Here is a 26,443-nt window from a genome sequence, read left to right as displayed (position 1 = left end):
GTACTGCAGATCTCTATGGAGTTTTTGATTTAACAGGAATGTCTGTATTCAAATTGTCACAACACTCCTTCCGAAGTAACAGCTTCTGTTCTCTTTTATGTTTTGTCTTTGATTCAAACTGCTTTCCTCCCTTATTCTGGTCATTTTGCTTCAAATTAGCTCTCCCTGTGCGAGAGACAAATGCAGTGACCGTCTAAATTGGCTCTCAAGGGTCTGCTTCCTCTACTCCGCCCTCTCTTTGCCATTTCCAAGTAAGCACTGATTTGGTGACTTGTAGGTCAAACGACTTCTAGACGCGTGAATTAAAACTGTCCTTTAAACAGCATAAAGGACTATATTTCAACATGTGATAAGGACCTGCTTCAAATTGAAATAAAGACATTGAAATGCTGTTGAAACAAAGATTATATATATTTATCCCTGATGCCCACATTTAGATCAGTTTGACCTGCACATTACCAAATTTGGTGGGTACCCCCATCACTATCCCCTTAATCTTTTTCAAGACGAACAAGAGCACAAATACTGCACTGTAATTATCAAAAACATCATAAAAATACATCACATAAAAAGGGCTGGTTTGCAAACCTCGACAGTAGAGCTCTGGAGATGTAGCCATCTTGGTCGCCATAAACCATAAACTAAAATACTGAGTTTACTGAGGTAATAAATCAAGTGAGAAGTAGTGTCATTTTCTCATAGTCTCAGAGGAGTCGCCCCCTGCTGGCCATTAGTAAGAACGCATGTCTAAGGCACTTCCACATTGGCTTCACTCTTCAGGCCTCCAGGTTGCTACTTGGTTTCTCCTTTCTTATCAATAAGACAGTATGCAACTTTGCAATGCAGAGAGTAATGATGTGTATGAAAATAATGAGTGTCAAAAGCTTAAACAGAGAGAGATAGACAGATAGATAGATAGATAGATAGATAGATAGAGAGAGAGAGATAGAGAGAGAGAGAGAGAGAGAGAGAGAGAGAGAGAGAGAGAGAGAGAGAGAGCCATCAGGGTGAAACAGAAGGTATGAGTCAAAGAAAGACAGCCAGAGTCACATTGCAACAGACTAAATGTTTCCTCATGCCTCCCCTCACTCTCTCCCAGAGGTTTCCTTCACAATTGCCTGTTGGCAGGTGTTTCCGTTGTAAGTGTATGTGTGTTTGCTGCCTGCCTACAACATCACATGGACAAACACACACATGGCATGAACACAGAAGCTTATAGTCCCCTGGTCCTACTGCCTTGCGTTACCCAGCTGTCTCTGCTCTGAATCCAGCCAAAGAGAAAAACACGCCCACAACGACAGTGTAAAAGGTTAGCAGCATTTCCCAGAGCTACACAACACAAGGCCCCAGAGCCTGTAGATCAGCACTAACCTTGTAGCTGCAACATCCCCGGTTTTAATTCCAGACGGGGACTACTGCTGCATGTCATACTCCTCTCTCTGTCTCCCTATCTGCATTTTCTATCTCTGTATTCATTTTGTTGTCATTTTCAAAAAAAAGGCAAAAGAAATAACCGGAAAATTGAGCTGTAAGGATGGCTACAAATAATTGATCATATGTCTATACATTGCTGTACTGCTGACATACTGTTCACACTGCTGGTGTGCTGCAGAAACAGGCCGTATTTTAGATCATTGCATCATTTGACATTCATCACCTGTCAACAGCTCACATCAAATGTGCCATATGGAAAATAGAAGTAGTCAAGAAGATAGATGTGGCAATCTAGGGAGCGTATGAGATCAAATTAAAGCTTTTCTGGGGAGTTTAAACACATCAATACTGGGGAATAGGATTGTGTTGTTTGAATGTGCATCAGTCGCTGGAAGTGGGCGAAGCTTACCTAATCAAATATGACGTTTTTTATAATTTATTTTGGTTTTTTTATATAGCAGCTGCAGTGCCTCAGTTGGGCTGTACATTGGCAAGCTGCTCCAGCCTCTAAAATAATGTGACTGTCGACCTCAAGTCATTATCAGATCAAACAGCTCTGCAGTTATTAACTTTACAAAGCACCACTGCCAGCATCAGTTTAAATGCACATGATTTATGTTCCTAATCCTGTAGATTGTACCAACATGCTTATCTTATTTACTTGTAACAAAAACTGTTGATGCGTTTTGGAAAGATAATGCAGGAGAGACACCTCATTATTTGTTAAAAGGTCTGTTAACCTTGTTGTGTCTTTGCCCTTAATTAATGTTTTTAAATTGTTATTTAACTTTCTTCCACCTGCATGACTGCTTTATTTGTTCTGCTTTGTACTGGTTTCACCTGCTATATGTACATTTAATGTATGGTAGCAAAGCAGCAAGGTAAAAGATCGATCTTATCATTTCTAACAAAAGTAGAAATATAGACGTGGCTTTTCTGTTTACATAATTATGGAGTATTATTAGTAAGAGGTAAACAGTATTCTATGGATAAGGTTATTGATGAAATCCTAAAGAATACCAAATTCATGTTTAAAAGGGACAGTTAACCCCAATGGTTTTGGTGTGAGTTGTCTTGTGTTGAAGTTATCGGATGTAGGGATGTCTTCTTTTCTCCACTATAATGGGACTTAATGGCACAGGGAAGTGCCCAAAAAATACATAATGACCCAGTTACCCAAGAAAATCCACAGACCTTGATGTGAGCAGTTTCATGTAGGAACTATTCTCTTTAAAAAAAAAAAAATACACCAACCAACCAACCAACCGCCAACTGTGTCAGCACGCAGAATGAAGCGTGGATCTACTCTCAATACTGCTAGCTCACCTATCACCGCTGAGCGAGCTAAGGTTACAGCACAGCCAAGATGGACGCCATTAATGTTTACATCTAGTGGTGTCACAAGCCTCTTGTCCATGAGTATATGCAGGCTTCGTTCTGCAAGGTGACACAGTTGGCTGGTGTAGCTTTATAGAAAGAAAATAATTCCTAGATTAAGCTGCTCATGGCTAAATTTGTGGATTATTTTGATAAACGGGTCTGGTTTTTGAAAATAAATATTGCTGATGATTTTTTTCCGAATGTATTTTGCAGAAATCTCTATGGCCAATATTCCAAATAACAGGCAACTCACACCACAACAATCTCGATTAGTGTATAGCACGACGGGTAACAATATTTTATTTTTATTTTGGGGTGAACTGTCCTTTTAACCCCCAACTAATCACCAGGTTAGTGCACTGGGATGCAGAATCAATAGTACAAAAGCACAAACTGTTTTTTGGCTGAACGTCAACGTGATTGGACAAGCTTTCTCTCGGTAGGTGTCAGTCGGTGAGGGTTTTACAGGGCCCCAGTTTATACAGGGCCCAGGCTGGAAAGGTGTAATGGACAGTGAATAGCATAACTGCTCCTCTGGGGGAACCAATGATCGCAGGTCCTCTGAACTATTATCAGAGCTTCCAAGAGAGCAATTGCTCCCATGAAACCTGCTCTCCTGCTCATAAAGAGAAAGAGAGATGACAGAAGGCCCCGGCCTCTCGCAGCCTGATTGGCTCTTCAGACAAACAGCCACTAATGGTAGACGGCAGAGGTCAAAGCAGAATATCAAGTGTTGATGTATTAAAGCCACACCCAAAGAGACACAAGCAGAATGACCAGTAATGAAGATTTTGGGTTATTTCCCAGCAGTGTGTACTGACTATAGGGAAAGTGTACTGTAAGTGCAGTGTCTTTTAATGTGTGTATATGCCTGTGCATGTGCGTGTGCATGTGCGTGTGTGTGTGTGTGCGCTAGTCTGGTTAAGAGCTGATAGCCTTGGGCTTGGAGAGTGAAGGTAATAAAACATAAGAGTACTCACCCAGATCTGACAGAGGCACCACAGAGACCTTTACATCTCCGAAACACTTGACCTGTCCTGAACCTGAACTTGACTCCCTCACCTACACACACGCACACACACACACACACACACACACACACACTTACATTACATCATCTGCACAAACGCACTGCTCCAGGACTGCAGGTATCCTCTAGCTTGCTGACTAAGCTTGAAAGACACACACACACACACACACACACACACACACACACACACACACACACACACACACACACACACACACACACACACACACACACACAGTAGGAGTTAATGGGGTGACAAGCTTAGGGCGAGGCCTGCATTACAACCTCACCGTGTTAGCCTGGAACACACACACATATGCACACGCACGCACATACACACACAACACAGTTTCTGCTTCCTTTAAATTAGAAGCCATTCAAGTAAAAGAAGAAACAAAAGAAAAAACTTGTGAGAGCAACACACTGAGTAATCCTGGTGGAAACACTGAAAGCTTACTCTTTTGTTTAGAGATGAATTAGAGCGGTGGCATGTTTAAAGCTAATCTTGAGAAACCAGCAAGTGTACGCTATATTTAAAAAAAATAAAAAATCATCCGATTGAAAACCCAGCCCAATCTAGCAAGAACCTCGCCAGTTGGCAACACTGACAGCCCGTCCCTTTAGGCCTCCCTCTAAAGACATTCCCCCCAAATTATCATTATGAACGTAAACAATGAGCTCGGCTATTTTTAGTACTCACAGCTGCCAAACCCACAGCTTGTGGAAGACACTAGAAAGGTAAAAAAAAAATATTGTCAGAGCATTTGATTATTGATTGCTGTCGTGTTTTAATGACAATTTCAACGATATAACAAAACAAGGCTTTTCTAGAAGTTTAGCCTACCTTTTAAGGTTTACCGTTTTTGTTCTTTGCATGTTTTTTTGCAAGCAATTTCATGGATTTGTTTAAATGACTTTGTAACGCTGTTTTCACTTGGTGTTTAGGTCCCCCCGCATCCAAAAGTTGTTTCCTGCTGCTGGCTTCAGTTTACAGTAACATAGTTTTGTATAAAGATGATGAGCAGGGTAGAATAAGTCCGATGATGTGTCCATTCATAACATGGCATCTTGGTTTTTAACACTAAATAAAAACATCTGTCAGAACTAGCAGATGAATAATATGTGATACAGTCAAACCTACGTTTCTTTGGATTTTCTAAATTGAATTGGTACCAAAAGGATAAGTCTATATGAATGAATCAATTGACTGTTCACCAAGCCCCGCCCCCCACTGCTACTCTATCAAGCTGTCAGAGCTACAATGGAGCCCACACTGTCACTAACTGCACTCACATCAAAGATGTTATAACTTTTGGTCAAAAGGGAAAAAAGACTTCAGAGAGAAGCAGACAGATGGGTTCACAATATCCTTTGAAGGATATATTCAGAATGTCAAACTCATTCAGCAGTGAAAACAGGTTTAAAAAAAGATAAAGATAGAAGCTAAATTAAAAAGGACAACTTGTTTTGATAACTTGAAGGGAGAAAGCATGAGTTTAATGAAAGCTCTGAATGGTGTACTGACCCATTGTGTTGCATGCTCACTAACACTACTGTTTTCTCTCTTTCACTGAATTCTCTCCTCTTTAGATATGACATGAAGTAAATCAGTAGAGGACACACAGAGGACTGAACAGGACACTGGTGATAATTGTGTATTGGATTCTGACAAAACCCCACAAATGAAAAAAGTTCCAACTCAATCTCTTTTCTCTCCCCCCCTTTCCTCCCCTCCTTCTCATCCCTCTGGTTCCTCTTTTTCCACTCATCTGCTCAATCCATCACTACAATCCGTTAATACAAACGCAACTCGAGCAGAGACAATCCAGAGATGAAATAATCATCCCCCTCAACATGGAGTCAATTATCCGTGTGCGGCTGGTTTTAAGTCTTTAAACATGGCACATTGTCGGGAATTATAGACTGTGCTGAGTCAGAACTTATCAGGACTGCAGCAGCTTAGTGTGACCCCTGCAATATCAGGAGAATTAATGCTCCTCATATTCCTGCTGGAACCGACCAGGACAGAGCTTTGATGTCTGATAGTCTGATAGAGGACATGCTGGAGATATTAGATGAGGCTTCTCCCCAGACGGTGTTACAGCATAAGGGCAAATTAGGTGACGCCACCGGTATCGTCCTTCATTCTTCAATCTTCCTAAGAAATCGCAATCATCCTCCTCTCTCTGGGTAATTGCCTCTGTTTCATGGCAAGATCAGCCTCAACTAGCATGTTTTAGATTTTAAAAAGGGACAAGATGTGGGAATGTTATACGACTTTTAACTCAACTTAATTTACTCAAAATCCAATTACATAAGGAGTAATAAGCAATATGCTGATGCTGTGTCTACACTGCTGAAAATAAAACAAGAAGAAGGACAGAGTGTTTATCCAGAAAATCTTTAGTTAATCGATATACAAATATTAACACCTCAGGCAAGCATGGGAAATGTTCTGAGACATTTATGTGTTTTTATTCATTTCAGGCATTTACTGAAAACTACTTTTTCATGCACATAAAAAAAAGAAGTGAACTGAAAGATAGTCACTGAAGTCTTTTTTGTTTCAACACACAGCTTCAAAAAAACTTTCCATGGTCTACTGTACTATGGTTGTGTTAATTCCTGTGTCGGTGTGTTTATGCATCTCTCTTTGAAGAACACGTTGAAGCCCTCTGTTTGTGTTCTACATGTGCAGGTGTACATGCTCAGATCACCGGCAGTGACTGACAGACACAGAGAGAAAGACATAAAGAGAAGGAGAAAGTGAGAAAGCAGAGCTAGCGCCAGAGAGGGAGAGTAATTTGTTAAAATGGCTACAGAGAATAGGTGGAAATGGTGAAAGAGAGTAGAGTCAGCTTACAAATGGCTCTGCCTCCTTTCTTTCTCTTTTCTTTGATCATTTTCCACAACTCCAGGGTTAATGGATTTCTGCACTCTGAGGGAAGCCAAAGGTTTTATGGTTTGACAATGTAATTTAAAAAAAAAAGGGAAAAAAACATGTCTGATGTACTTTCATGACGCCACTTTTATTTAAAATTCTAATTTTCTTTTAATGAGATCATCAGTGGATAATTTACAGAACAAATGTGTTGATCTATGAAATATGTTAATCAATTCTAGATACTTTTTAGTAGTTTTTTCTGTCAGTTTTGGTGACGGATGGCTCAAAACAGCCTTCATCAGCCTCAGCCACTGCTGCTATGGAAAAGAAGCCCCTTTGAGGTGTAAATATGAGCTGTAGCAAAGTCAAAAACCCTTAAAATTGGGATCCAAACTCTTCATCACAGAAGTTGAATTCAACCAAACCTGACATAGAATCTAAACTGCTGATTGCTTTATTTGGTTAATGCAAAGACAGCTATTAACTTTAGCTGAACGTCTTTTCAGCCAGCTAACATTGTGTTTTTGGAACCCTGGACTCCCAAAAACACATCCTTCCACTGTGCAATATCTAAAAGAGTGCACCAAAAAAAATAAAGCAGACATGTTGACTGTACTCACAGCAAGGTGATAATGCTCTCTCTTCTTAAATTATTCAAACTCGGGAACACTCGACAGGCTCTGCTGCCCATCACGTACCTCCAGCCAACAAGAGGATATGGTAATGTCCATTACGTGAGTCACTTTTGCTTCCAATTATCACCTTATCAAATAATCACATGCATCACTTAAAATGTGCAACTCAACGCGACAGTTCTCACAGATCACAGATTCACACCTCCTACCACCTTCTTAGTTCCCTTTTTTTTTTTTTTTTTTTTACTATTGTTACCTCATGTTTATGCATCACGGGCAGCAGATGGTATGGAAGAAAGCGGTGTGTGTGTGTGTGTGTGTGTGTGTGTGTGTGTGTGTGTGTGTGTGTGTGTGTGTGTGTGTGTGTGTGTGTGTGTGTGTGTGTGTGTGTGTGTGTGTGTGTTGGTAGGAGCTAGGTAAGGCAGCCCCACAGTATCAGATGACCTGCAGTGCTCCTCTCCGGTTGTCCCAATCATAAAAGAGACATCTGGGCCGGCTAACGGATCGCTGCTGGTTAGCGCTGTGTGTGTTGGGAAGGATATAATGTAATCTGCCAGACACACAAAAGAAGATTTAGTTTGCTGCTGGTGTTTCAATATGTTAGTGATTAAACCCATTATAAAGATCTTCACTACACCCGTGGGATTTAAACAACCCTGACACTCTCCTCTGAGGACTCCCTGTGTTTTTACTCTGCTCCGGCTCTGATAACTCACACATCAGAGGACCTCACAACCTCCCAGGAAGCATCTTTCTCAGGAGGAGATTATTTAATTGTCCCTTCTTGTGCTTACGTCACTCTTTAAAATCCCTTTTTCTTCCTCATCCTCCAGCAGAGCAGTCATTGAATGGCTGCTTGCGTCAGGCAGTGAGGGAGAATTTGCCTGATTGTGTGGACTCCTGAGTGTGTAAGTCTCTGCTAGAGCAGCAGAACTTACAAATCGGCAGAGGAAACCAGACAGCTTCAAACACAGCAGCTCGTACAGTAACCAATCCTGGTAAGACGAGTATTATCTGTGCAATGAAAAGGTTAATTGGGGAGCAGATAAGATCTCAAAAATTCTATATATTTAAGAATAAAAATATGTTACACTGCACAACACTAAAGCTCTATAAAGCTCTATAAGTAATTACAAGGGTTTTATAAACATTACAGTGAGACTGTTATTATTGCAAATGCAGATTCCACAGTAATATTTGCATTTTAAAAAATGCTTTTTTTCTCAGATTCTTTGCATTTGGTGTTGTTTTCTTTATACTATGACAGTTTTCTAGATTCAGATTTTAATAAAATCTCAATGTATCGCCTTTACTTTCCGTATCACAAGATATTGAATCGCAACCCCTGTATCATGACACTTATCGCCAGATTCTTGTCAACACACAGCACTAATAATAACATGATCAGGATCATTACTGGGCTCAATAGTGATCAGGGATGTAGTCATGCAGGGTTTCCGACAGCATATTATAGCGAAGTCATGCTGCCTCACCTGAAAATAAGACGGCCTGCTAACACCAGAAGAATTATTACACTCATGAAATACGTATAACATTAAACTTTAAAGGACAAATAGCATATCGCACTGCTAAGGCCATGTGTGGTCATATATGAGTGATGTCACTGCTTACTCTGTCATTTAATGAGTCAATTAAAGAGGAGATTAGCAGCTCAGGACGTGACAATGATTGATCAATCACATTTTAAGAAAAGTGGAAGACAGGAAACAGCTTCTCAACGATGATTCAAATCATAGCTGATAATCTGAAGTGTGGAAAAACTACAATGCACTGGGCTGAATAGAACTTATATACTGTAACTGTATGCCCTGTGGACAGTAAGTGTCCTTTAGGTGGTAAGGCACTTTTTCTATAGCTCATATACTGTACACATCTCTGCCTGTGCCCAGCTCATATTTATACCTGTCAAGGAGCAACAGACAAACCAAAGTAACAATGAACCATTTAAATCTTCATTGATATTCAGAGCAGACATCCTGTAGTCTCATGACTCCCACGATGGTTGAGACAAAGCCTCAAGGAAAAACAAAGGCAACAACAACCTCAATCCAACCACAAGTCGAGAGGGCATCAATGAAACGCCTCCATCAATCATCCCTGACAAAACTCAACTTAAACTCAACACATTACATTGACTGTTCCTTCACTCTCAAAAATGTCTTGTTTTTATATCCTCATTACTGCACGTTTCATTTTGCACCATTTATAGCAAATACAAATTCAATAGCATATCTCCAGTGAAGTTTATTTAGTTGACATGTCGAGGTTTATGGCGCTGCCTGCTTGTACAGCATGGGCAATGTTACCACTTACTAATGAACAATATTAGAAATAGGGATTTACTGATTTTGAGGTTTAAATGTAACTACATGAAAAAAAAAAAAAGCTTTGTGAAGCTTATTGTGTGAATAAAAGCTGATTCCATCCAGTTTTTGTGGCAGCATATTATAGCTGTATCACAATAACTGTATCGCAAGCTGTAGCCACCATAATGACCATGAAGTTAAATCAACTCCTATTTAAAAAATGTAACACTATAATCGTCATGAAGACATACTTTACTTAGGGCTGGGTATAGGGCTTAATTACATTTAAAGTAATGCCAATACCAATAGATTACTTCATTGGATACCCATCATGTGAATGGAAGCTGGATGTGTCCCATTGGCCAGCTGCACTGCGCTCATTCTAGGTTTACCTCTGATCATTTTGTTGTGTTGAAACCGTAACGCTCAGCCTCCAGTTTGCAATATTATTTCACTACTATTGCAAAGGCATGCCGCGCCCTACACCGACTCTGATTGGTTTACCTTGATATTCTTACCCCAAACCTAACCAATCCAACGTATGCAGGCAACAAGTGCCAGCCAGTCAGAGGTGGCGTACTGGGTTATTTTGGTTGAAATCGTAGAGGTATCGAGTACCAATACCCAGCCCTGGTATTAGACTTTAATAGTTTTTGATGGTTGTACTAATAAACTGACAATTAAGTTTGTTTCCATTAACATAGTTGTCTCACCACAGGCCCTAAATAACAACATCTGATGTCTGTGAATCTTCCAAGCACCCAAGGGACCAGTAGAATAAGTAACCCTGCACACAGACGTGAACAGAGATGAAGGGATTCAGCTCATTGACCGGATATTAATGACTGCTTCCGGTGATTTAGTGCTGTGGAGACCAGGTGATGGATTGGGGACACCTTCGCTGTGAACTGAAGCATTCGGCTGCTCCATTGTAAAGCAATTAGACCGATACAATAGAGTCACTTTGGCAGCAGAACTGTCTGAGGGACCCCAGGTGGGCCAACCAGAGGAGAACAAAAACGCTGACTTTAGACGGACAAAAGGATGAGATATTTGACACAAAAGGACGGGAAAGAGGATAAGGTGCTCCCGATTAGATGCCAGGAAAAGTTCAAAGGTTGAAATAGATGTGTGATTCTATGTGCACATGTGTGAGCATTAAAACTGATAATATATTAGTCAGAATACTGATTCTCTTAAAACTTTAACATAATGTTTCAGTTAATATAATTGCTCACAAATAAATGAAAGCACCGTACGAGCTATGGGTCAGCTCGTTCTGATGCCCACCACATTGTTTTCATGTTCATACGGTTTTATGAGGTGCGGTGCAGAAACGCATGCCATGAGCAGTTATGAATTGCCATGATGAATCACCCAGATAACCTGATATGGAGAGGGCAGAGGAGGGAACAGGCAGCTTGTTAGAAGTGCAAGTGCGCAAAAAAAAGAAAGAATTGTAAGAATTGAGTGAAAGCAAAAAGGTGTGGGTGAGGGTGTGGGTCAAAATAAAACACAAAGTATTTTAGATGAATAAAGGAGGCACAGAACAGCTGGACAAAACATCAACAAGTGTGAAATGATATCTTAAATATGATGTACATGACATCATCTTCTGCCCTGACTGTCTACATTACAATACGACCTGCTCTCAGTGCGTTTGCCTCATCTCCCACACAGTCTTGACATCAACCTTCCAACGCCAGTAAACATTTCGATATTCATCAGTGTAGCATGCCACAACACTAAGCCGGTGCGAAATGGCCTTCGCCCATTTAATTAAAGCAATTCATAAATATTTCACATTATGATTACCGGGAGGAATTCAGCCAACGTGCTACATGAATCTTTGAGGCGTTGCATTTACTGGAAGGGCTGGACAATATGGTTGAAGTCATTACTATTATCTCTGCCAGGAGAATATTGTGTGTGTGAGTGAATGAGTTATTGTGCACCTCTGTGTCTGTCCTGTCTGTAAACTCTCGCATTCAGCTGCAGCGAACAATATGCTGGGTGCCCAGTGATGGCTCCATGCTCAAGGACCTTGTGTGGTTGCCATGACTCACTCTGTTAAAAACACCTGTTATTGTCTGTTTTATACTGCCATTGACTGCCTGCTGCCTCCTCACTCAACACTCTTCACTGGCCTGGTAGGGGCCGCATGTGATAACACAGCTGAGTGTATTGTTACTTTATGCATTGTTTGATCCATCCATCTCGTTTCTGATTCCTTTCCCTCCATTTTTCTTTCCCATCTGCCAACTCCCTGTACTGCAGCCAACGCATCTAACCAGCATTCAAATCTATTCTTCCCTCCTGATTAAAGGCTTGAGAGTCTTTCACTCCTCCAGTTTTAGTCTTCACTACCATTACTGAACAAAACACGTTTCTATTATATTCTGTGAGAAAGGAATATGGTCTCAAATATATAGAGGCGCCAATGTAGGGAAGAAATGCTTTCAGTCTAAAGCCTCTTTTACAAAAAGTTTCCTGTAAATTACTGGAATATCCTTTCAGACACCGTTAGTGATTACCACTATTCATTCATTCAACATTCAGGAACATTTTCATCCTTTTCATCCTTTTCACACATGCCATGGCAATGCTGGAATAGATGGGTCAAGGGACAGTCCAGCAGAGGACAGTAATGCAAAACTTATGGATGCCAACGACATAAGAGCTCAACAGAAGAAGATGATCGGGCAAGGCCAGATGTGCGTGTATGTGGCGGAAGATGTCTCTCATTAGTTTTAGGAACATGGCCGGTGCGGAAATGTTAACAGTCAACAAGTTTTCAGTCCTATTAAATCATAAACAAGTTGCAGATTCAAGTATGTCATCAGCGAGGTCTTGTGACTGGCTAACTAGATCTACGTTAAAGTCTCTTCTGTCAGAAGGACGTAACCCCTTATGTGCATGTTCCCGCTATGTCACTGCCTTCATGCAGACGCAGATGGATCAGTATTTCCCCTGAAATGTTATCGGGACTCGTGCTGGGAAATTGGCAGTTCATATTTCCCTAAAAATAGATCCCTGCTTCTATTCACACATGCCACATGACCATGTTTCTGAACATTCCAGAGATAGGATGCATGTGACAAATTGACTTAAGCTTTGGATAAATCTGTTGGTCAGGGAGAATTAGGAGAGGTGCAAACAGTCAATCGTTGTGGGCTGGATAAATGTTTGGACAAAGAAGGAAAGCCTGGAGCTGAGCTGTGTGAATATGGTAATTTCGAGATGGTTTAATGTGTCATTTTAAACTGCGGTAAATACTACAGTCAAACTTATGTATTTCTTCTTGTCTTAAGACTTTTGGCTGACATGACAACCGTTAGTTAATTGAAAAGGCAAATGTCCAGCGTCTCACACCACAGGGCTGCAGTTGATGGAAACTTTCTTCTGTCCTTCAGGCAAAGAGTTCGAGCTGCCAAAGATTTAAGAAGAATAAGCAGTGACCCTCCAAACTTCAGCCATGGCTGGTTTCATACTCATACAGCCGCAACTGGAAGCCGGCCAGTACAAGCCTATGGCCAAATAACTGTTGGCCAGTAGAGCAGAGTGTCTTGATCAAGGGCACCAGAAGGGTAGTTTTGAATGCAGTAGTAGCAGCCTTTTACTTTGTTTAATCAGAGATTCCCAGCTGGTCCAACAATTCAATCTGCTCTCCTCTATTATTAGCTGATGTTGCCCAAGTTCAATTATAAGCATTGTAAGTTCACTGCATTATATCAAAGAGTTGGTGCTTTATTTTGTTCCAAAGCAGTGGCTGGCGAGGAGGAAACTTGGAGATTTGGACAGTGAGTGTTTAAATTATTTTTTTAGGAAATGTTCATATTTTTAAAAGATTTTTTTTTTGCCATTTCAACTTTATTTACAGTGAGATAGACAGACAGACAGAGCGGAGATGACATTTAGCAGAAATAACTATCAGGATGCTTCCCAATAGAAGTCAAATATTGAACTAATGTAGAAATCATAGTACAGCAGTCACTAGCTTCAGCCACGCAAAGATCACTGGGGCATCAGCTGTGCACTGGAGGAAACCAAACACTGTTATTCATCAACACATGTCCATGTGAATTTGTTGACTGTCAGTCAAAATAAAAAGGAAGGAAATTAGCAGTGACAACACAACTAACCATCCATTGGTACCCTCACTGGGAAAACTGTAGTAACTGGAAAGTTGGTACAGCATCTATGCCAGTTTAGTTGGAATATAAAAACAAATATGTGAGAAAAAACAATTCATGTAAAATAAATAATATTGGAATTATGTTATGTGCCGCAATGAAACTGAATGCACTGTTTTTGAATAATTATGACTGATGAATGAAATGCAAACGTTCTTAAATTATATTACCAAATTCCCCTGACTTATTCAAACTGAAATTTGCTGCATCATAGTCTCTTTGTTGTCGCCTTGATTTTTTCGCCATTGTGCTTTTTGTCTTTGCAGCACTGGAAATCAATTCTCATCAATACTGCCAAATGTTAATAAACAGCCAAATGTAATAAATAAGCCCTGTGCGAGCTAAAGCGAGGAGAAAGGTTGCTTATGTTACCCCATCTTTTCAACATAAAACCTTTGAAAGCCAACCAAAGGTCTCTTCATTTCATCAGGGGCGCAGACTGTTTCTGAAGCCTATAAAGCACAAGACAGAGGTGACATTTTCTAATAGCTGCTCCATTCTCCTAGCCACTTAGAAGGTGCACCTTTCATACAAATCAGAGCACAACAAGCGCACCATGATTTGTATACACATAAATTCTTTTCATGCATGCACACATTCACAAATAAAAGAGCTGCCCTCTTTTGATGTAAAATGCCATCTGTACTGGATGAAACTATGGCAGAAAGGAGCCAAAGCAACTTGTTTGGAGACCTTTGCTGAAGGTTTGTTGAGCAAGCATGCTTTAGTTTAACGCTGGCCTTCACACATTACAGCAGCAAACTCGCCAGAAGGCTGCTGCTGAGTCTTCTTGCTCATGGGCATGTTAGCAGTCGTTTGTTAGGGCTGAAAATGAGGAGAGAAGCGAAAATAATTCACTCTTGACATATGTGCGTTTTACTGAAGAGTAATCAAACCTTCAGGGCTCCTTTAGGCAACAATCAGCCCCATGTTTACAAGAGAGACGCACTCCGAGTGTCTTTGGTCCCTTTATAGAAGAATCTGCTAATCTACATTATGTTCAGTGCACCTTCACATTGAGACCCTCTGATAAACGCTGCTATACCGGCACAAATATAAAGACAATCCTGATTATTGGAACAACACTCCATCAACATCTGCTTTTGTAGAAAGACTTTTTGAGGATGCGAAACACTTTTTGGAAAGTTCCCCAGAAATACTAGAGTCCTCATCCGTGAACTGACATTAAGTACTTTCATCAAGGCAGAATGGAAATCCTGCATTTTTGTTGCTTGTGTCAGTCACATAAAGTATTCACACCTTCTCCCGTCTGCCTGTGCCACCGTTTTCTCCGACTGTTTGCATTTTTCAGCTTTTAGCCTCATCATGACATTCTGTGAGAGCAGTAATTCTTGGCAGTTTGACGGATGATTCAGTCCCCGGTGTGTCTCTTCGGTAAAGGCGTCAGGGAGCACTTTGACTCTTTCTCACTCATCAGGAATTTATTTTCTCCGCGGTATAGAAAAACATGTTACACAAGTCGTCTGAAGCTCCCACAGGTTAAACTAGGCTCACTCTTTCTAACACTTCCTCGAATACAACACGACGAACATAATTTCCAGAAAAAGAAATATCCAATAACAATTTTTTCTGTGTTTAAGCTTCAGCATCCGGTTTGAAAAGGAATCGCATCATATTGAGGAAGAAAGGTGGCCACTGCATGGGGTCCTAAAAGTTTAAAATAATGCCTCAATTCTGACCATTTTATAATAACATGCAAAGTGATTCTGCTGCTGTTCATGTGCAGCCATCTTCACAGAGAAATGTTGTGGATATTTCTACCAGGTTTTTGGATAAGTTACTGCCAGCCAACCTCTATCACAACCACAGAATGAGCTCCAAGCTGTGAATCCATTAATACCTTCCTCCAGTTTGATGAGATTTCTATCTGCCTCCCTCCATCTAATCAACACACTAACCATTAGCGGTCTGCAGCAGTGCTCCAGGCCGCTCAGCTCCTATTTCTCTGACTTGTGGCCAAGTCTTTGCATGTCAATGTGCCTGGCAGCTTCCCAAGTGTCAACCCAGTGAATTTAGATCGGCCATCTTTTTTTCTTTTTTTTTCAGTAAATCGCCTCTCCTTCTGGTCCCTTTTGTTTCTCCTTCTCAAACCCTCCTCAGACTTGAGACCAATCAGATTAAAAAGTCAGAGAGACAGACAGTCTGTGGCTGACGGCGAGACAAGCCAGCTTTTCCCCAATGTTATTGTGGCTCTAAAACAACGCGATTTATGTCCCTGCTCATCCTGTCACATCTCCTGACTGTCCAGCACAGGGAAGATGACAAGGAGAAGTCTAAATGCTGACAGGGTGGCTAACCTTGGCAGTGACTCGAGGGACCGGGGCCAAGGCAGGCTCTTAGGATGGGCAGAGAGTCGGAGACAGAAAGTTATACAGCTGTAAGCCCTTGACTCGTCCCCTGGGGCAAACAACAATCTATTGCTTTCAGAGGCCATCCCTGAACTCATCAGGCAACACAGGTTCGCTAAAGTGGAGCGGATTAAGCCTAAGTAGAGGCGTACAGCGGGGGGGAAACAGTGTGAATGAGTAATGTGCTGGAAACAAAATAAGTTGCATAAACTAATTTAAAGCCAGCCGTGTTGTGTGTGTTGGATAACTGATTTGTTATTTATGTGCTTGAGATGTTGGTAAAGCTTAGTGACTTTTATATAAACAATTCGGGCTAAGCAAATGAGCAATACTGTTACTGATACCCAATCAATCTACACATTTTCAAAATGATATCAATGGGATGTAGGTCTTTTAAACTGCAGTTATCCTTTTTTTGTCTCTTACAATTCCAAACATAGCTGTAAGAATCAGCCCTTAACATTATCATTCAACTGGAGTCGGTTTCTGTCCATCTGATGAATAGAAGTTCAATATTCACTCTGCTTTTTTACTGGTTAGGTCTCCACCCACTCTTGAGAAAAACTACCGGCTCTTTAGGCTGCTAGATGTTCCACTTTCTTACCAATCTAGTTGCTAGCTATGTCTGTCTGCTGTTTAGTGAAGGTTGAGTACACGGTGGGTTCATCAGAGCTTGCTTTCTGAAAAAAGCTGCCTGCTGCTGGAAACGCGGTTGATGAGAGCTTTGAGAATGAAAGATCCAAAGTTTTGTGGTGAGGCAGAGTTGGGTGATAATTCTCTTTGGGTTCATCTCTAGGACCATTTTCTCAATACACAAGGTCATTTGACTGAACTTTAATGTAAAAAAAAAAACTGATTGATGGAGCTTTGAGTTTGGATACTCTGTGGGAGTTCAGTTCTCAGTGAGGGGACGAGATTAGAATGGCTGTCATAACTGCATTCATCAAGAGCGTCCAGACGGCAGCTCATTCAACAGGTGACATTTCATCTGTCAAAATGTGCCAGAAGCTTGAAGTCACTGTGCTGCTTTTCAGACTTGGCTGGTAGTTTGTAAAGTGGATGTACATTTTGAGAATAAGAGTTAATAATAAAGATAAGTTAATATGACTTTAGCAAGAAATTTAAATTCAATTATTGAACAAATGAAAATATTAAATGATTTAAAAAGGTGCTTATTTCCAAATTCAGAGCATAAATATGATTGAGCCAGCTAACAGCAGCTTACAGTGCAAACAGCAGCAACAGAGTTGTCAGACCTCACAGTGTCGTCACTACGCTTTAGTGACGGCACTGTGGGTCGGGACGGCGTTATCAGTGCATTCCAGAACGTGGCCATAAGCTAGCCAGGGGGGCACACACACTGGGACTGACATGCACGTGCTTTTTGAATCAACCAGTCAATAGGCTGTTTACAATTCCAATGGATGAAAACGGGTTGTAGAACACTGTGGAAATTGAATATCAGTAAAACTCTTCCTTAAATTTGGTAAACCTTTTCACACTATCGAGAGCATCACAAATCCAAAATATCACTAAAGGATATGTGATGCTCAGGCTCAATGTTATATCACTTGGAACCATTATAGTCTGGTAACTGCACCAGAATATAAATTGTGTTTGTACAATGTTTGGCTGCACATCATGAGTTTGCAATGAGGAACTCACTCGTAGATCTGGCAGAGTTTAGACAGTTTAAATGATTACGGTTCTAAGCATTTAGACTAAACCGAGAAGGCATTAAAATAACTGAAGTCAAGCATTAATGACCTCCAGGGAGATTTTATCTCAGAGACGGCTTCTCTCATAGTTGGCTGGGTGCGTGTATATATCGGTCGCCAGTATATCGCAGGGCTGACATATATATATATATATAGACAAACAACCATTCACGCTCACATCCACACGGGCCAGTTAGGTACCTCAATTAACCTAAGCTGCATGTCTTTGGACTGTGGGAGGAAGCCGGAGAACCCAGAGAGAACCCATGAACATGCAACACACAGTAAAGGCCGTCTAGCCCGGGGATTGAACCCAGGCTCCTCTTGCTGTGAGGCGACAGTGCTAGCCACTACACCACCGTGGAGCCCATAGAAAAGTAATATACTGCTATTAAAACAAAAATGCACTGAATTCAGGTAAAGAAGAACCGTATCATTACATTAGCAGGAATGTAGCTCAACATGGAAGTTAAAGCAGCATTCTGTTTATTTATATGTGAAAGTGCAATAATAAAAAGTAATAATAATCGTGATAAGGAATCTTGATCTCAATATTGATCAAAATAATCTTGATTACTATTTTTGGCATAATCGTGCAGCATTACGTAAGTGTTTTAGACCACAAAATATAACAGAATACAATGAGAAAATACATCCATATAAAGAAGGTCCCAACTGTGGGCCTGATCATAAAAGCACAATCAGTGCAGTACGATAGGAGATAAATGTGTCTGTATAAATGTATCAAGGACTTTGACTCTTCTATATTCGAAAGTACACAGGCAACAAGAGATTCAAGGATAAATCAGGGGTAACATGTTCTAATCTCTTGGTGTTCATCTAAAAGCCTATAGGTGCAATATTTGGGATTTGCTTAAGGTGAGAGATTGCCTTATGGCTAAGCCCTGCATAAAGTGAATTACAAAAGTCCACACCCGAGAGGAGATAAAAACGTGGACAGCTTTTTCAAGATCGGTGAAGGTTAGAGAGGACTCAATTTGAGCTACACTTTAATTCTCGGCTGTCGGAGGGAACAAACTGGTGACCTTTCAAACTACAGACATACAATCACTATTCTAAAGAGCAGCTTATAGATATCTGGCACTTTTTTGTGGCTATGGTCAGGCAGTATTGCTGCCTCTCTTCTTTTCTTCTTTGAGATTAAAATCTGATTTCCAAGAGGGGCAGCATAGGAACATTGCTCTCAGAACACATTTAATATTGACATTTAAAAAGCTAAAAACAAAAAGACATACCACAAGTGAGTATTTGTTATATCCAGTTAAGACGTTTTCACTGGTATGCGTTTTTAATATATCTTAAATTAAGTAAAATCAATAAATAAGGAGTAAAAGCATTGACCATGAGTGTGATTTTCCAGACGCTTAAAAAATGACTTGAATCTTGTAGAATAACTAAATCCCTGTGATGTGAGTATATTAAATGGGCAAATAGGTGTGAATGAGTGCAAATTGAAAATCGATCAGAAAAGCATAGATTAAGTATAGAGTGAAGAAAAGCAGTATAAATTGTCAGGAGTCAGTGGGAAATGCTGAGATGAATGTTCAGCACCGTGGACAGCTCATAAAAACCAAGGACCTCACAAGGTCTCCTAAATCAATCTTCCCTGTACACAAATCAGACGTTGCTCTTTTATCACCTAATTTGCTAATAGATGTTATTTATACTCCGTGGCATTAACAATAGTGCACAGGGCTAAAGTTGTCCCAGTCTTTATTCTCAGTCTACAGCTTCAGAGCACTGGGGCCAACATTCAGCTTCTTCTACTCAAACAAACACACACACAAACACACACTCACTCACTCACACACACACACACACTCACCTTCCTGTATGGTTACCAGCTGCTTTGAAGGTGTCTGGTTACACTCCTAGAGGCAGTGGTCACTGCAGGCCTACAGTTAACACTATAACACTGTTGCACTACATTGCTAGCAGATCTAAAAAAATAAAATAGCCAAAGCTGTTTCCTGCCAAAAAAATCGATTCCCCTGTAAAAAGTCCAGGCTTGTTAACTTCAAGGAGGTCAAGTTTAGACACAAACACATTAATATGGCAAGAGCTTATTATACACAGGAGATGTAGCGTGGGTAGAGAGGACAAGGCTGGTGCAAATAGTTCCCACCACGGTGACATTCTTTCCAGATCACTGAACTACTAATCTACACCGTGTGTTGAGGATGAACGTCTTTAGGCGCAGGCTGAAAACTCACCTCTTCAAGAAGTACTACCCTGAGCCTTCCTCGTAGCACTTATTGCACTCGTATTAGTTGTTGCACTTACTGTATTCGTATCAGTTCGCTGCACTTATTGAATTCATATTCGTTTACTGCACTTATCCTATTCGTAGTAGTTTGTAGCACTTACTATATTCGGATTAGTCTGTTGCAATTATTGTTTTCGTAGTAATCTGCCTCTGCACTATACTTTTGCTCTGGTTTATGCTTTAAGATGCTTGTTTAAGAAAGGAGATGCACTTATGACTTCTGGTGACTAGTAGTTCTCTTGAACACCTATGTTGAATACACTTATTGGATAAAAGCGTCTGCTAAATGACTGTAATGTAATGTAATGTAATGTAACGTGCATTCTTTAAGACACGATATGTGAATTAAAACGCACCTTCACTGCTTCAGCATGAGTGACTTTCTCGAACACTTTCTCGTTGACTTTCATGATCTGGTCCCCGATTCGGAGACCCTCTTTCTCGGCCAGGCTCCCGGGCTCCACCAGGGACACGTAGATGCCGACCCCATGCTCGGAGCCTCCTCGGATGCTGAAGCCCAGGCCCTCGTTGCTCTTGTGTCGCTTCATGGAGACCTGGCGTATCTCTCCAGGCGGTTCGTGGACAAAGTCCCTCCCGAGCAGAGGCACCAGAGGAGCTGTCCCCTCGGTGCTGGTGCTGAAGTCCTTGCAGCAGCCCAGAGGAGCTGTCCCCTCGGTGCTTCAGCACCAGAGGAGCTGTCCCCTCGGTGCTGGTGCTGAAGTCCCTCCCGTGCAGCGGCACCAGAGGAGCTGTCCCCTCGGTGCTGGTGCTGAAGTCCCTCCCGTGCAGCAGCACCAGAGGAGCTGTCCCCTCGCTGCTGGTGCTGAAGCTGTCCGGAGAGCCTCGCAACGACACCTGGAACTCTGGAGGGATGCTCGGCGGGCTGGCACCGGGGAAGTCTGCGTTTCCATTGCTTGTTGCCACTAAATCCGACTTTAAGTAGAGGCCCTCCGAGGTGTACTGCTCGAACAGCAGCTGGTCCGAGCGAGGGATGACCAGCCGCAGCATGGGCAGAAGTTGCCTCTTGCTGGGCGCATTGAGGATGACGTGGAGGGTCTGGACCAGGTCGTACACGTTGCGTTTGGAGTGGTACACGTTGAGGCAGTGGATGAACTGCTCCCTCTCGTAGTCGTTCAGCAGCAGGTTGAGAGCGTTGTGCAGCTTCCTCACGTTGGCCGACAACGTCCGAGAGCTGGAGGCCACCGAGTTGGCCGAGGAGCCGAGAGACATGCGCTCCAGGTCGGTGCTGCTCATGCTGGCGGTGCGGCCGGGACACGGAGCAGACCGGTTACATCCATGCCGACCGAGCAATGTGAGGAAAAAAGGAGCAATTAAGTCCAATTAGCTCGGTTTCACAGTCGACACCAATGCATGCAAACTTACAGTCAACACTGGACATGCAACAGCCGGAGAGCTTATCCGCGTCAGGACCGCGTCATGATCTGGTCAGGTGTCTCCGGTGTCCGGTGGAATAAAACAACACAACTTAAACACGACTTGTACTTGGGTCCACTGTTTCCCAGAGAGAAAAGGCGATTTCCTCAATGAAGCAAAAATAAAAAAAAGTTATTTTTGTTTTCCTGCTCGGAGTCCATCCATACTATTCAATTCAGTTTATTTTGTAGAGCCCAATTTGCCTCAGAGGGCTTTACAATCTGTACATGTTACATCCTCTGTCCTTCCCTCACATTCACAGGAAAAACTCCCCTAAAAACCCCTTTAACAGGGAGAAAAAAGGAAGAACCCTCTGGGAGAACGACAGAGGAGGGATCCTTCTCCAGGATGGACAGAATGCAATAGATGTCATGTGTACAGAATGAGCTCCGTGCTCGCTTCTAGGTCCAAACGACGTCAAGTTCACAACAAAAAAAAAAATATATATATATTAATCCAGCAGTGTCCAAACACTGTGTCCTCCAGCAGTAAACCGGTCCGTTGAGTGTTTAACATGATGACCTGCTGCTCGGTCCTCCGTCAGGAAGTGACGCAGCTTCGAGGAGCCAATGAGCTGCTTTGTTTATTACCAACAACATGGGACCAGTAAAACAGCACGTTTATTAGACATTAAAGCTGCTTTTGGCTGTGGTAGATTGATTTCGGTTCACATGGTTTAAATCTGTATTTTAAAGCGTTAAAGTTCTATAAAAGCAGAGGATGAACTGCTGTTGCAAATGTTTTTTTCACCAACTATTTCAACACGCAATTTACATTACAGTCATTTAGCAGACGCTTTTCTCCAAAGCGACTTACAGTCAGTAGTATGTTACATATCCCAGCAGACCACATGACCACATGACAATAATAATTTCATGACAATAAAAACCTGTGCAATACATTACACATTACACTGTGCAATAATAGTTAAAAAAGTTAAAAATAGTTAAAATAGTTGTTGTTTTTTTCTCTGTCTGTAAATATAATATTTCAGTTATTGTTGTTTTTTCTACTGTTTTTTTTTTTATTGCTTATTTTATAATACTTGTTTTATTTTATTTTACGCTTTTTATTTTTATCTTGTCTTCTTCTTACTATGTCTCTTGTGTGACACTTTACATCTCTAACGCATTGTTGTAAGTCTGCAACATTTGCCCAAGGACACATCGACTGCCGGGGACTAATAAAGGATTATCTTATCTTATCTTATCTTTTTATCTTATCTTATCATTCAGTTTTCCCATTCACACACTGATGACAGGCTACCATCAAAGGTGCCACCATCAGACTCAACAGCTAACATTCATTATCCAGTCCACAGTGAATACATGGCCATTTTCAGAGAGTCAAAACAAAACGCGTTAAGCCCATCTGTTTAACAATAAAACCGGTCTACAGTATGATTATTTACAAGTCTGACTATCAGATTAGGTCAGTGATTGTGGGACTGGCTTATTACTAGTTGACCACCGAGAGGGCACCACTGAGTGTTTTAATGATACTGTATATTACAAAATGACTTTATTATAATAGGTTGAAAGAGGGCATTCTCCAATCTTCCTCTAACAGGCACCACAACAACTTTTAATATATGCTCTGATGGCAGAAGTTAGCTTCACCAAGAAGAAGAAAACCTGTTTAAAATGTTTACATGGATTAAAAAAAGACAATGAGCCCTAATGATGTCTGATAGTTGAAGACATTTTAGTGTTCTGCATCTCAACTTGTAGCATTAAGTCTCTCTGTACTGAGATAACTGTCCATTGTGACAGTATTGCCTTTTTTCTTATCTTAAAAACCTGATTTCCACACTTTAAAAGTGAAGCCTTACTTTAACACATCACAGCAATTTGGTGCATAGGTGTATATACTTGCCTCCTATCATTCCCTTCATTCTCTGGACAAACATCAATCTTTGCCTGTAGGTCATGGAGGAGTTTAACTAGCTGCTAAAAACCCTGATCCAAGCCAAAAAGAGCAAAGTGGAGGCGAACTCAGTTGCCCAGGCAATCAATCACAAGTACAAAATGTTGACGATATCTACTGCAAATGACCTGTGCTCTGAGGTCACTGTGTTGACAAATGACGCTATGCAGTTTTGGCAGAGTTTCCAAGCGGGGCTTTCCTTAAAATCGGCAGCTTTAGGAGCCAAATACTCCTTGTGCTTTATTAACCAGTAACTGAGGCGTTCAAAAGGCTGAACGGGGAAACTGAGGACTGTCTGCTCTTGGAGAAGTAACCATTGTGTCGTTTTAATTTGAAATTGTGACTAAGAGTGGGCACAGTGATAGAATTAATAGTGTCAAAGTAATTCACGCGGCTGAAAATGGGCCGATGCCATTGACAAATTGAAAACCAACTTGGAAAATGGTCTTTTGAAATGAATCAAAAAGAGAGAGAATGCGCTGCATATCAGAGGAGCAATGGAGGTTAAAGCGGAGCTGACTAAAATCACAGATGAAGTCAGCAATCTGCGTCCTGAAAGTGACACAGCAGAGCTGTCGGCAAAGCAGCCAGTGAGATAAAATCAACAGCATCTGATAGCATATGCATGGTTTCAGAAGAACAGCTTTATCGCTTAATGATTGCCTCCGCAAAAACTTGATTTTCAATCTTATTCTGAATAAGCATTCCAAGCTCTGTCCTTTCCAGTTTGTGGTCGAAAAAAGTTGAGTACCACTGCTCTAGTGGAATCAGTACACAAGTATTTCAACAGTTATGCTCACAACGCAGCAGGTTTTTTACTTGAACGGGTGGTTAAAAAGCAGCTTTATCTCTTGCCTTAGTGATATGTGGCCATGGTTTTCATCAGTTCTGAGATATTTGTATCTAGAATGTCTGCCCCCAACCCAATACAACACACCTGAATGGAATTTATGAGGATGGACAAAACGCAACATACCTGGAGTACTGAGCAACTCCTAATACGTATTGTTAACTAGCTTCATACAACTGCATGATGATGGTGCTGCTGATGATATTTTCTATGAACAACCATGTGTTCATGGAAAAGTGTGAATGCAGTAAATGAAAAGAAAAGCGTACCCGTTTATCAGAGACAAAGAGATAACCCTGAGAGATAGTGTTCAGCTCTGCTACTGAAAAAGCCTTGATGCAGCAAACATTTAGTGTATTTTTGACCGTGCGGCTGAGCAGACTGTGTGCATGCACTAGTGTGTTTGTGTGACTCTGTGTGTGTGTGTGTGTGTTTGAAGTTGATAAATGGCAGTAATTAGAGGAGTTCACCAATGGGAAACACTGAAAAGCCAAACAGTATTATAATGGACAGAGACACACAAGCTGCACAACAAGCAGAGCAGCAGAGAAGAGATACTTGAAGTTCACTGGGAAAGCCAGAGAATGACTGAGAGAGAGTCAATGAATACAATGACTCCTTCCAGAACACCCGCAGAGCTAATGATTTTGGCTATTATCTCAGTTTTCAATTTCAACTGCAGAAGCTTTTAGCCGAAACGCCCAGCTACAGACGGGAGATGTATTCTCTCTTGGTGGCAGGACAATTAACGTGTAAATGAAGAGATGACCACTATATGATTAACTACTGCATTACGATAACAGCTCTGTGTTTGACTTTGTCGGACAGATAAGATGCAGCTTTACTTAACTGGAAGCCTATGGCTACTCCCTCTAGCTGATGAGTATGAACAGGGCACTTTGCCCAAAGAAAAGATTTCAGAAAATAAAGAAGGCTGCCTAGTAAACTACCACATTTCATGGTTAACTAATCATTCTGAAGGCTTAACAAGGCTTAAATACTTCCCTTAATAGGCTTAACTGCATATGACTAAAAGCTTAACAGAGTCATCAGTTTTCATCAAATGGAAGATATAAGGCATTCAAAAAAAAAAAAAGCCATTTATATTTAAAGGTTACATATATGATATTTATACTGCCCATCCTCCAGTTCCACCCCAGGCTAACACTGTTAGCTGTGTTAGCACGGTTGCTGTTGTTTGCACTCTTTGACTGTATAAAAGAAGTGGATGTGGTCTCCTTGACGTCACCTATTGGTTTGAGGACTGTCATTTTGAAACCTCGAGTTCAGCTTTTTGGCTGTGGCCAGCTTGGTTTTCATTATAATTACCAAGAATTATATTTGCTTCCTTTTTCATTTCTTAAAAATCCTCCAAGCAGAACAGTGGGAAATGAACCTGGACCAACTGCTGTAGAATCATGTGGCTACAACCAGGTCTGACAAGTGATAAATGTGCAAGTGCCTAATGTTTTCATTCTTCCTGATGGCCAGCAGGGGGCGACATCTCTAGTTGCTAAAAGAAGTCTGATTGTATGGAAGTGACTTCTTATCATTTATAACCTCAGTAAACATTGTTAATATGAGTCTATGGTCTTAATCGCTCAAACTCTTAAACTCAAGACTTCTAAACAGTGGTCCACAAACCAATGGATGACATCACGTTTACTACGTCCACTTCTCATATACAGTCTATGAGTCGAACATTCTGGCAGTCGACATGAAGAAAAAGTATCATGACATCACAATCAGCAGAATGCACAGTGTACACATGAGACCTTCACCTGCATGTGTCAGAGGATTTGAGCTCAGCAGGCAATAGAAGATCTGGAGTCGCACACTAATGAGTCACGCTACATTGAGCATCTCCCACTAATTAACTTTTAAATACAACCCTGACTGTTCATCTGGAAGGAAGAGTGTCTCATTTGTTTTTAAGTGGGAGACGGCGGTGCTTCAGGGGACATTTAACTGATGAG

General features: G+C 41.2%; 1 protein-coding gene across 1 annotated transcript in view; it reads right to left on the bottom strand.

Annotated features, from left to right (window-relative positions):
• whrna (whirlin a) overlaps positions 1-21,511 on the bottom strand; it is a 125,457-nt gene extending 103,946 nt beyond the window's left edge. Inside the window, exons 1-2 of the mRNA XM_054612898.1 lie at positions 21,053-21,511; positions 20,614-20,880 (exon numbers count right to left, since the gene is read on the bottom strand). Of these exons, the coding sequence (XP_054468873.1) occupies positions 20,614-20,880; positions 21,053-21,511 (726 nt within the window). The remainder of the gene's footprint in view (positions 1-20,613; positions 20,881-21,052) is intronic.
• Positions 21,512-26,443: the final 4,932 nt, after the last annotated feature.

Source organism: Anoplopoma fimbria, chromosome 14, assembly GCF_027596085.1.
Source record: "Anoplopoma fimbria isolate UVic2021 breed Golden Eagle Sablefish chromosome 14, Afim_UVic_2022, whole genome shotgun sequence".
In the NCBI taxonomy this organism is placed as follows: Eukaryota; Metazoa; Chordata; class Actinopteri; order Perciformes; family Anoplopomatidae; genus Anoplopoma; species Anoplopoma fimbria.
This window is presented reverse-complemented; position numbering and strand designations above follow the sequence as displayed.